Source organism: Anopheles ziemanni, chromosome 2, assembly GCF_943734765.1.
Source record: "Anopheles ziemanni chromosome 2, idAnoZiCoDA_A2_x.2, whole genome shotgun sequence".
Lineage (NCBI taxonomy): Eukaryota > Metazoa > Arthropoda > Insecta > Diptera > Culicidae > Anopheles > Anopheles ziemanni.
This window is the reverse complement of record NC_080705.1, coordinates 24,508,478-24,520,341: the sequence shown is the minus strand read 5'-3', so window position 1 is coordinate 24,520,341 and position 11,864 is coordinate 24,508,478. Positions and strand designations below refer to the sequence as shown.

The 11,864-nt window shown below is 47.1% G+C and overlaps 1 protein-coding gene across 1 annotated transcript; it reads left to right on the top strand.

Annotated features, from left to right (window-relative positions):
* Positions 1–492: 492 nt before the first annotated feature.
* Positions 493–3,791, top strand: LOC131281897 (inhibitor of nuclear factor kappa-B kinase subunit epsilon). Its single transcript, XM_058311264.1, has 5 exons — positions 493–1,739; positions 1,813–2,092; positions 2,171–2,246; positions 2,789–3,460; positions 3,554–3,791. Exons 1-5 carry the CDS (start codon positions 626–628, stop codon positions 3,662–3,664), a joined length of 2,253 nt encoding a protein of 750 aa, XP_058167247.1. The 5' UTR covers positions 493–625; the 3' UTR covers positions 3,665–3,791.
* Positions 3,792–11,864: the final 8,073 nt, after the last annotated feature.

The following is an 11,864-nucleotide window of genomic DNA, read 5'->3' as shown; positions in this document are numbered from 1 at the left end:
TTTTACGCAGGTTTAGATCTGTGGTAAAATTTAAAAAAAATTGATTAAAATAGGTCACCAGTTTCAGCTTCAATTTCCTTGTATTATTTATTAACAAAGAGAGTTTCATTTTAATTTCTTATCACAAACAAACCGCTGTATGTAGCAACCTTAGCTTAATGACAGCAACGTCCTTAGGCCGTGATCTATCAGAAACGTGTATAACGCAAAACAAGCATATTGAAAATTCAAGTTTTCACTCACCAAATCTCACTTTTCGTTCTGAAATATTGACCAATTTGTTGATACCAGTTAGGTTTTTTCAATTTAAAGATCTACTTGAAAATATCGGTGGATAAAGGTGTTTAAACATATTTTTATGTCATTGACTAGTAGACCACTGCCTCAGCACAACTTCAGTTTGTTTTTGTAGAGGTACTAATCGTCTTCTGGAAAGTTGTTGCAAATCTTGACGAAACTGCATACGCATCGGTGATTAGATGAAAGCAGCAAACAACTGCGTTGGTTTTCAGTGTACATTCAGTAGGAGTTCGACAGTGGAAAACAGCAAACTACCGCGAGCAGATAGCAGATTTACCACCAGTTGTATGTGAAACATTCCTGTGCCGTCTCGAAGGTTGCCAAGATGAATTCGTTCCTGCGTGGATCGATGAACTACGTCTGGTGCACGACCAGCGTACTGGGCAAGGGAGCTACGGGGGCCGTCTTCCAGGGGGTGAACAAACACAACGGAGAACCGGTGGCCGTGAAGACGTTCAACCAGCTCAGCCACATGCGCCCTCCGGATGTGCAGATGCGAGAGTTCGAGGTGCTGCGGAAGGTGAATCACAACAACATCGTCAAGCTGCTGGACATCGAAGATGACCAGGAGGGCCGGGGAAAGGTGATCGTGATGGAGCTGTGCACCGGGGGCAGTTTGTTTAACATTCTGGACGATCCGGAAAACACGTACGGTTTGCCGCAGCGTGAGTTTCTGCTCGTACTGGAGCACCTGTCGGCCGGTATGAAGCACCTGCGGGACAATAACCTGGTGCACCGTGATCTGAAGCCGGGAAACATCATGAAGTACATCTCGGAGGACGGCCAAACCATCTACAAGTTGACCGACTTTGGTGCGGCCCGTGAGCTCGGTGAGAATCAGCAGTTCGCCTCACTGTACGGAACGGAGGAGTACCTTCATCCGGACATGTACGAACGGGCTGTACTCCGGAAGTCCATCAATCGAAGCTTTACGGCAAACGTCGATCTTTGGTCGATCGGCGTTACGTTGTACCATGTGGCGACCGGAAACCTTCCATTCCGTCCGTACGGTGGCCGCAAGAACAAGGAAACGATGTACCACATCACCACGAAGAAAGCACCGGGCGTCATCTCGGGCACGCAAACGAGTGAAAACGGCCCAATCGAGTGGGCGAAGACGCTGCCGGCCCACTGCCAGCTAAAGGAGGGTCTAAAATATCTCGTCACACCCCTGCTGGCGGGCCTGCTGGAGGAGAGTCAGGGACGCATGTGGTCGTTCGATAAGTTTTTCTTCGAGGTACAAAACATTCTCAACAAAACGGTACTGCACATCTTCTACGTGAATCGAGCGACCTCGATTGAGGTGTACATGGAACCGGAGCAAACATTTGTCCACCTCCGCGAGCATATCCTTGCCCAGACGGACGTTCCGCAGCCGTCGCAGTTGCTACTCCTGGAAAATGAGCTCTTCGAGAGGAAGGTTGATGCCAACACCAGCGGTAAGAATGTGACGAAAATCATTAAACGAAAACATTGTCTGATGCAATCTTTCTGCATTTTACCTTCCTTCAGCACGCGGATACCCTCCCACCGATCCCATCAACCCCGTGATGCTGTTCAACATCGAAAACTACAACGTAATCCTGCCGAGTGAGTGGGATTTGCCAAAGTTTCCTACATTCCCGAACGGAATTTCGGTCGAAAATGATGCCAGTCTGGCGAAGGTGGCCTGCAGCGTTGGCCACGAGTGTAAGCGCCGGGTCGAGAACCTGTCCCTGCTGGACACACTGATGAACAAAGCCGTACATCAGTTTTCCGGATTCCTTAGTGGACTGCTGGTGAATCTTTTGAAGTATGGTGCAGTTAATTTAAAACTATCCTCCATGACCTTATTTGTTTCAACTTTTGACGATTTGTTTCGTATTTTTAGGCGAACTCATCACCTGGAGGAAATAGAGGGGCTTATCTGTGAGCTTGGAAAAATGTTCGAAGTGGCCGCTTCCAATGTAAGTATGATATGTTGATGATAGGGGCAATTAAAAGTAGCATCTAGAAGGCACTCCAAAAGCTTCCTATCGTTTTTGTTGTACGTCGTATTTATCGTTCAAACTACTTTGACGCCAAACCCAATCATAGTAAGCTATCGGTGCTTACTTAGACCACTTGCATGTTTCTTTGTATGTATAATTTTTGTTCCACGAATTTTCTTCACCATTTGCAGTTTTTATTATGATAATTTTTAACAAAACAAAGTCAAGGTCAAAACAAGAAAGTTCATGTTTATTCATGGCTACGCGTATTACACAAGATTCAGAAAAAGATAAATCTGATTTATTATGCATTTTTTTAATCTATTAACGGTATAGCAAATTGATATTAAAAGCCAAATTTGGATTTCGTAAGATAGTTGTTGAATAGATACGTTATCTTCTTATCGATTCTAAAAGAACATTAAGTTTTCTGAAGCCTGTGCGGCCACTTGAAATGGAGAGCAACAATGTAAAAGTAATCAATATGAAACGTTTTTTTTTATCTCTGCACCTTTCAGCATGAAACATATCAAAAGGTAGCGACGGGTATTCTGGCCACCTACGAGAAGCAAAAGTCCGAGTTCCAGCGCGTCTCCGAGCCGATCCATCAGCTCTACGCGCGCTTCGTAAAAGAGGAGTCGCTCGTACGCGAGTGGAACTCGGGCTACCGGGCGCTTCGAACGCCCAACAAGAACCGCGACAGCGAGAAAGCCAAATCGCTCGTCGATCGACTACGCGACTCCTGGCAGCACATGCTGCGCGACCGGGCAACCCGTGCCCTCACCTACAACGACGAACAGTTCCACGTGCTGGAGAAGGTGAAGATCGCGGAAACGGGCAAGCGCCTGAAGGCCCTACTGAACGATGCCGTCCGTCAGGCGGTCGAGCAGGAAGCCGAGTGCCTGGCCGACTGGTACAAGAAAGCGCAGACGATATTCCTACAGACGCAGTTCTTGCTGAAAGACGTCGGGGCGTACGTGGACGCAATGTATGACGCGCGCGATCAGCTCAAGCAGCACCGGGAGGACCTGAAGGAGGAAATCAGCACCGATGGCGAGGTATCGACAACGATCGCAGCCAATAAGTCCATGGTGCCACCAACAATCCCAACGGTAGGCGATGGTACGGCGAACACGGGAGATAAAGGATCGACCGCACGCCACAATCAGTATAAGCTGCTGTGTTTTATGGTACGGTTTTTAATAGGCAGTCGAACATACCACCGGGTTCTCGTTCTTATGGTAATTTTTAATCCTTTTTTACCTTCTTTCCCTAAACCGCAGAACATGTACAACCAAATCAAAGATTTACACAAAATCTTACAACAAAACACTGATCTCTTGGCCGCCACCAAAGGGTTGCTTCAGGATGGCGCTGAAAAGGGTACGACGTAGTGGGAGGTACACCCACTAATCGACTGACCGGATGAAGGTGATACAACGCTCTTGACACTATTCCTCGTTCTCTGATGATTAGGGAAGATCTTAAATGTAATGCTGTGTATATAAATAATACTTTGCTCCCAACGCGGCAGTATTCTGTTGGTGTTAACCTTTATTTTCTCTATTTAATAGGCTATAATTGTGCTACAAATAAACTATATTTTCATAACAAACGAATTTTTCTTTCACGAATCTGTTAAGATTAAAATGAAGCAAGTAAAATGGTAATTCGCTGCATAAACAAGTTTGTGTAAAGTAGGCAGTAATATCTGGGACAACAACCATCCTAGTTTCAAGTTGGCTGCGTACTTTCATTGCGGCAGAGCACTACAAATGTTACGTTCAGACCGTTTATCATGTGGAAAGAAAAATTCATATCCTTCCGGCAGTTTACTTTGCTAATAATAAATCTTGAGTGCGATTTGGATTATTTGTGATTGTTCTATTAAAGCAAATTTAACATTTTAAGGAAGCAAAATCATAATAGTTATTGTTGTGTTCTTTTTGTATTCTTCTCCCGGCGCAAGGACACTGTCACACCCTTCTTTTTTCGTTTTTTTTCTTTTTTACACATCTTCTATCCTACCCGCGTCCATAGGACTGCGACTTTCTCTCTCACTCTCACGCAATGTTCTCTACTTCCTTCATAACAGGCCCCTGACGGTGTCTGGCGGTGGTACAACAGCTGGAAAATCATTTACGATATCGATTTTTTCACACACTTCCGTTGGATTTTCCCAGCCCACGCAGGGTTTCCGAATAGCGGTTCGTTACATCGGCGGCAGCAGGAAGCATTATGATTTGTTCGATATTGAAATAATGAATAGATAAAACAAGGCAATAATGGACGAGGTAAGCAGATTTTAAGGTACTGTATAATATGATTTTTCTTTACTTATCATCGATTAAAAGTTTACATATTTTCAGTTTCTCATCGATTTGACCGTGGGCATAAAATAACTTTACGAGTGTTGTTCTTGCAACAAATTGTTTAGTTTTCTTCTTCGAAATTTGTGCCGCTGCTTCCATGATTATAGAATGTTTAATTATCAGATTATTCAGCTTCTTTTCTCAAACCACTGTTTGCACTGACAAACAGAATTCAATTAATCGAAGCCAAACCTGGGTCTGAGCCAAAAAAAAAAACAACAACACGATAAAGCCATGAAGTTACCCCCAAAAACAGATGTTACCCATTTTTGCCTCCCCCAAGCAGGGAGGCGGGTGTCCATCCTTTATTTATGCTTGAAGGTTAAAAGGTTCGCACGCATCTTCACCGCCCGGGTGGAAAAGGTACAAGAAAAAAAGCATATCCCATCATCAGTCATCTTTCCGACGCCAGACGGTGGAAAATCCTTTGCCGCTTACTTCCGCTTGCGTGATTTCCCTTGTTTTTTTTCCCTTTATCAGCCTTCCTAAAAGCGATAACGGTACCTGACGCGTCGAATTGGTAAGGTCGCGGTTTGATCGTGCGGAATGCGAAACAAGCGAGCTAAAAGTAGGAAAGAACAGGCGGAAAACGAGGTAAAACGGGCACATAAACCATCTCCCCCGAGTCCCCTTTTGGAAAATCTACATACACCCACACACTCATGCACGGGGTGCCCTTATGCTGGCAATGAAAATGGGATGATAACCAAGGACCTTTTTTTCCTGGTCGCTGCCCCCGGGTTCCGTCAAAGGACATCAAGGACTCCTGAGGACGCGGGACGAGCGCAAAGCAGGTGAAGCGGTGATGAAAAAAACAATTGCCACCGAAAGTTGATGGCAGGTAGGGGAAAAAAGGAAAACACCAACAGGATACAGAGAAAGTTGGCTGGTGCGCTCGTTGTGCATTTAGCCGGTTAGTGGTGGTTGAGGGTTTTTTTTCGCTCCATCGCTTGCTATTCTCTTTGTGTCCTTCCTAGCCGTCCTGTGTAACGGTCGAGGCATGCACGTGGCCAATGATTCGAATTGCGCAAGCGTGCTCATCCTTGTGCCGGTACCTTCGAGGGATCAAACCTTGCGGAAGAAAAAGGTGCTCGTACGAGAAAACTCGACCTTTCTCTTCCGTTATTTTTGTGTATTTTTTTCTTTTTCATAAAACAAATGGAAACAAAAAAATGGTGTTGGGTTAGACAGGCCATAACGCCTTGAACAAGTTTAAATGCCTGCGCCGATCGGCATTGGTTCGAAGCCCTGCGGTGGTGGAGTGTTTGTAGAAACCAAACAAACAAAGCAGGCGAAACCACAATTTGGAGGTAGGTTACACCCTCTCCGGTGGGGTGGTGTTAAGGGGGCACCGGTAAGCAAAAAAAAAGCCGGTCCAACGATTTTGCATCATTTTTTCTTTTCCGCTAAAAAAGAGAGCATAACACAGTGAGCATAAGCGTCCGAGCGCGAGGAGCGAGTTCGGTTTGCTATCCAAGGGATGGAGGTTTTCTTTCTGCTGTGTTTGCCCCTTCCGTAGGGGTGCTCCGATTTTATTCTTTTTACCGCCAATATACAAAAAAGAGCTTGCTTCGATCCAGACCCGCGGGTCGCCATCGCGATACACATGCGGCAAAAGCGAAGCCGGCATATTAAAAATGCAACACCAACATGTGCTAACCTTCACCTCCTACGAGGCGCCATGATGATGATGATGGTGATGATGGAACCGGGTACGCAACCCCTTGCCCGGTTCCGGGCCGGTGAATTCATCGGTCAGTAATGTGCCGCACCCTTCCTCCTGTGGTTTTCCATTTTTCGCGCCGGGAGCGGTTTGGTGGTGCGACGGTGAAATGATCATGTTTTTTTTTTATTACGACGCCTTTCCCCCTCAAATGGTGGACGACGCGATGCGGCGGACATTTTGTCGAAGGTGGTCCGCGCTCTCCCCGCGAGGCAACGCGCTCCGCTCCGCTCTCGGAGAACGCAACGTTTGGATATTAACCGCACACGCAGACGATTACGCTTTTTTTGGTGCCGCCTTTTTTGTACAGGGGTGGTGAAAAAGATGGTGTCGAAAATGTGCGGAGATGATTCGGTCCGTATGCACCTCTCTTTGCAGGAGATGCTGATTTATAGAGGAAGCCAAAACACCAACCGATGGTGGCACAAATTGTACTTTTTACTGAAATTCCCTTTCCCCGAGAAAACCCCCAAAAAATGACATAATAACAACAAAACACGCAGCCATTATAGAACGCTCGCACGTACGCAGCCAGCGCTGCGCTTTGTCAATGCGAAACGAACAACAACACATATACACTCTCCCTCTCTCTCCTTCGGTCCAATGACGGTGCCGCTCCGCTCTTCCGCCGCAAAGAGAGACGTGCTCTTCCACCCGAAGAGAGCGGAGGTGTGCTCTTCTTCGCTTCGCTTCTCTTCCGAGCAATGGGCAGGCCTGGCAAAAAGTGCTGAATAGAGGCGAAACGGCGCACGGCGTACGACTGCCGTATATGTGCTCTCTCGCGGCGTCGTCTACCTTCCGCGGCGGCTTTTTGTTGTACGGTCAATTCCGAAAACCGACCGTCATACCCCCGTCGACCCCCGGCGCACAAGGTAGTGTGTACGTGAAGTGGGACGAGAAGAGCAGCCGAGCACCAGCAGCAGCAGCAGAAGCAGTGGTGTAGGAAATGTAAGTGTTTTTTTTTCCCTTTGTTTTATTGCTTTCCTAATTTTTCCTCAGCCACCTTTGATACCTTGCCCGTGTGCGTCAACACACACGCTTGTCGCGCTAGTCTCGTCCCGAATCCCCGGGCTCGATGTCCTTTCTTTTGCCATTGCGGTCCTTTCGGCAGGTCCGTTTAGCATGTGTAACTTCCGCGAGGCTTACCGCCGTCTGCTGACAAACGCGTTCCGTAAACGACGAGCATCGGGGGTAAAGTTTAGCTTGCAATAGAAAAAAACCACGCGTGCGGCGGATGTCCCTCGGCTGCTGGTGTCGTTGAGTGGAAAGGTGGCGTAAAGCAGTTTTAAATCAAATAAGTGCAATCGTTGTTTTTTTTTTTCCTGTCCGGAACCGAATCGGGCGCGCTTGGATTTTGCCGAAAGAGTAAGCAGCAGTTCTTTAAAAATCTCTTTCGTCGCCACTGTCGCCGCCATTCCCCGGCTCTGGTGTGGACGGTTGGCAGCGCAAGCGGCCCGCAGCAATTCAGCAAAACCAACGTCGTCGTCGTCGGGACGAGAGAGCACAGAAAGGTGAACTGTATGTGGTGCGGCTCTTTGCCCTTCCCTCTCTTGTGCTCGACCGGCATTCGCCTGTGGCTACATTACTTGTGTGGTATGAGCGAACGAGACGGCAAGAGTTTTTGTTGTTGTTTTTGTACGCAGCTCTCGCGCTGAAGAGAGCGCGGGTTTCAGCGGAGAACGCGCAGGGGGCAGGCAGTAAAAAAAAAAAATACACACCATTTTGGTAAACAGGGACGCCATGACAGTCCAGGGTGTGCTTCGTGTTGCGCTGCGGTGTCTCCTTTTCCTCGCCCGTGCGTGAGCAGTTAGGCGACGGTGGTATGCACACTTTCTCTCTCCCTCTCTCTTTCTCTCCCTTCGTCCTGGGAAACGCAGCGGGAGCGCAACGTTTGCGCTGAATCCCTTTCCGTGCGGTGGCGGTGGCCGTCCTTTTTGCCGTGTGCCGTGCTTACCTTGCTCTGCTCTCTAGTAATCGATGTCGGTTAGCGCGGGTCGGTCCGGTTAGTGGTGCGTTGTGCTTGCGAAAAATCCTTGCACCGCCAGCCAGCCAAGCAGCAGCGGCCAGGCCAGGCCCCAGGCAGGCGAGCCGAAGTCGAAAGCGTTCTGCGGCGTGAAGCAGTGTGCAGCTGCAGCATACGCAGCCCTTTCTGCTTGCTTTGCATGCACCGGCGGCTGAAAGTGCAACAGCAGCAGCGGCTATGTTTGATTTGTGAAGCTTCTTACTTCTTTCACACCCGTCCGTCGTCGGCCCGCCCGTTTGGGCCAAGGTGGGTGTGTTTATGTGAGTGTGTGTGTGTGTGTGTGCGCGGCTGTGTGCGGAGAAAGGCAGCAGGTGAAATTGTTCGACAAGAAAAGCGTGTGAACACTGACAGTGAAGAACGACGGGGAGGGTGAAAATTTGTCTTTCCTCAATGGAACGGACGAACCGGGCCCGCGGAAAGGAGGACACTCTTAGTGCTGCAGAAAGACGAAAATCAGCAGCAGCAGCAGCAACCGAACCGGCTAGACACCCCCGGTTGCCATCGCGGCCTCCTTCGTTCGACGAATAGTGGAACACGGTGGAAATTCGCGTGAGCGCGAAAACTCGAAACCGGTGGTTGCAATGGGAAAATCGCGGGAACCTGTCCCAACGAGCGAAGCGAAGAAGGTCAAGCCGTGTGGTCCGGTTTTTGTTATGGTCGTACATCGGTTGTCTATTTTGGAAGGAAAAGAACACTTACCGGCGTTTTGCCTCCAACTTTTCGGTTTCCTCTTAGTCGGCGGGCTTATGTTTTTCTTCTCCACGTTATCACTGAAGTCGCGATTTGGGCGGGTTTTTCGGTGGGTGTGTGCGTGTTTATTTTTGTCTTATCGCCAGTGTTAAATAGCGTAAACAAAAGCAATCTGTTTGGGACGGCGAAACAAAAAAGAAGACTATTGCCGAACGCACTGAAAACGTGATGGTAGAAATATTAGGTTGCATTAAATAATTCCTGTGAAGTGAAGTGTTTAGCTGCTTGGCGTTGTTGCGTTGGCAAACGGTATCAGTCGCCCGGGGGATGGTCATGGCGATGATGGTGGGTCTGATGACGCGGTCTGTCTCGACTCGACTGGAACGATGGATGGTGTATGGGAAAAGCAAACAAGCGTACAAACAACATGCAGGTGTCGCGATGCTGCTGCTGGTGGTAAAATCGCGCGTTTTTTCTCGCGTCTCGGCCAGCGATGATATGGGATTGCCTCGCGAAAGGTTTCAGCGTACCGTGATTTCTTGCTCCGTGGTTATTCCTGTAACCCGGCAAACAATTATCACCCGGTGGAAAAAATTTGCACCATAGTGAGAGAAAAAAAAGGAAACTCCGTCTGTGTCTAATTTGACCGAAAGACCGCGCTCCTTGGGTATAGAGGTTCGTTTCACAGTCCGCGAAGTTTAAGACGTTTATAAGATTTCTTGAAAATAACTATCCATCTCCCCTGTTTTAGTCGATGTATTGCTAAATATTCATTGATATTCATTTGAATATACCTTTCATCGCCACCGCCGATGTGCACAGCTTTCGGTGAATCCATCCACCCTATTACTGCGAATATCGCAAGATTTAAGGTATTGCGGGCACGATGTTGTGAATCCGTCCATTGAATTATGCTGATGGATATACTTTTTTTCGGGCTTCGCATAAATATTTTTACCTTCAGTAAGGACATATTTTGTCGGCATTTTTTTATGATCGTGCGCATAGAAGGTGAAGGTTGCGTTACTTGTGAATTAGCAATTGCATGGTATGCCGTTGAAATTTTCGCAATGTTGTTTTTTCTTTCGCCTGCTGTTTACCTGCGCGCCCACGAAAACATATTTTTAAAAAGCCCCCAGTGCGACCATTTCCTGGAACCCTTTTCAGTCGTAAAAAGGTGCGTGTGCGGTTTTTCAGTGTGGGCCTGGCCGGGCCGCAGTCGTCCGTGCCGTGTCGCCGCCATGATGGCGACACTTTGCGTATCATTGCGTCTCGCTTGCCCCTTCCCGGATAGGCGGTATATGTTTGCATCTTCTAACTCTTTCCCCCGTTCGACGCGCCTGCGTCCGCCGTTTATTCTCTCCATCCGGAAAAAGGACGCAGCCATATCTGGGAGCAGGGTACTGGTGTGGTGTACTCGTCTCGTCTCGAGCGGACTACAGCGCTATGATATTTTACGGTGGTATGAAATTAAACCCCACCGTCGCATTTTCGTGGTCTGGCAAAAAAACCAAAAAGGTGCAGCAGAAAAGGCGACGCTTCGCATCACACTTTCTTTACCGAAAGCATTTTTCAGGACAGAAGCGAAGGCATAGCATTCATTCCTTCCTTACACCGATTGCACTATCAAAGTTGGCATACCAACTTTGGTTATCCAGTCGCATATTTATTCTTCTCATTTATTCTTTTTCAATTTCCACAGCTTTGAACTCTTCGGCTTCTTCTTCTTCTTCTTTGACGAGGGTTTACTTCAGTACGGCTTTTGAATCCAGCTTCCTGGGCTTTCGCAAGCTAACCTGGAAATATTGACCGAGATAACTTTCATTCTGGTAGATCCTGGAAAGTGATGAATTTTCTACTTACCCGTTTGTGTTGCCAGTTGTGGGTTTTGCTATTAAACATCAAATATTCTACAGTAGGCTATCATTCTTGATGTTCTACATATACTGCCGTGGTTGCTAGGTGAGATGTAAAACGCTGTAATTGGATGCTGAGCCCAAAATAAGTGCCCCAACTGTGGCCGGAATTTTGATCACTTCTCTGGCACCTAAACTCGTATCGCATTCAAATGTGCATCATAACAGTGCAATGAGCAATCCCTCAGGTTTACTTTTGTTAAATAATTGTTCATCGCAAAGCCATTTGCCTCGGTTTTTTCCTGTACAACTTATTTTCTTTTGATTTTGTTTACAAGTGTTACTTCTGCAAACCATAAACGTTAAAGATATTCGTAAATTATTTATCCGTTGGTTAAGGCTGTTCAACCAACTCCTAAACTACCTATCACCTAATATTATCTTGTAATAAAGCCATCCCTCTTAGTATGTGGTGCGACAACTGGAAATCAATCGCAACATATCCCATTTACAGGAATGATTCATCGAAAATGTTGTTGTAGAAAGTGATTTACATAATATGCAAGAAATGTTAATCCTTTCCATTGATAAAATTATTTAATTAAGATTTTCACTATCTCTTTTAAAACCCCTACGGAACGAACACTTGACACTCGTTTCTGTCTCGGCATTTTTTTTTTTCTTTGAATATGAAGGTTCTGACTGCTAACTCCGGCAGAAAATTTTGGAGCCGGTATTTTCATCGATTGGCCCCGGGGGCCGTCGCTGTGCGTGCAATCTTTTTCGTTCCGCGGGCCCCATAAATTGCCCTTTTTTGCCCCAAGGACATTTCGGTGTTCTCTTCCTCACTGTGTTATTGGTTGAGGAGGTCCGCATAGTGGTGCTCTCTATCACTCTCTCGTGCTCCCAAAAATTGCTGCGTTGAGGAAA

Bases quoted from the DNA above. Each gene is read 5' to 3' on its own strand.
- LOC131281897 (XM_058311264.1), top strand. From the start codon at position 626: ATGAATTCGTTCCTGCGTGGATCGATGAACTACGTCTGGTGCACGACC. The intron at 1,740-1,812 runs GTAAGAATGTGA...ACCTTCCTTCAG, and splicing joins GGTTGATGCCAACACCAGCG to CACGCGGATACCCTCCCACC. The intron at 3,461-3,553 runs GTACGGTTTTTA...CCTAAACCGCAG, and splicing joins ATAAGCTGCTGTGTTTTATG to AACATGTACAACCAAATCAA.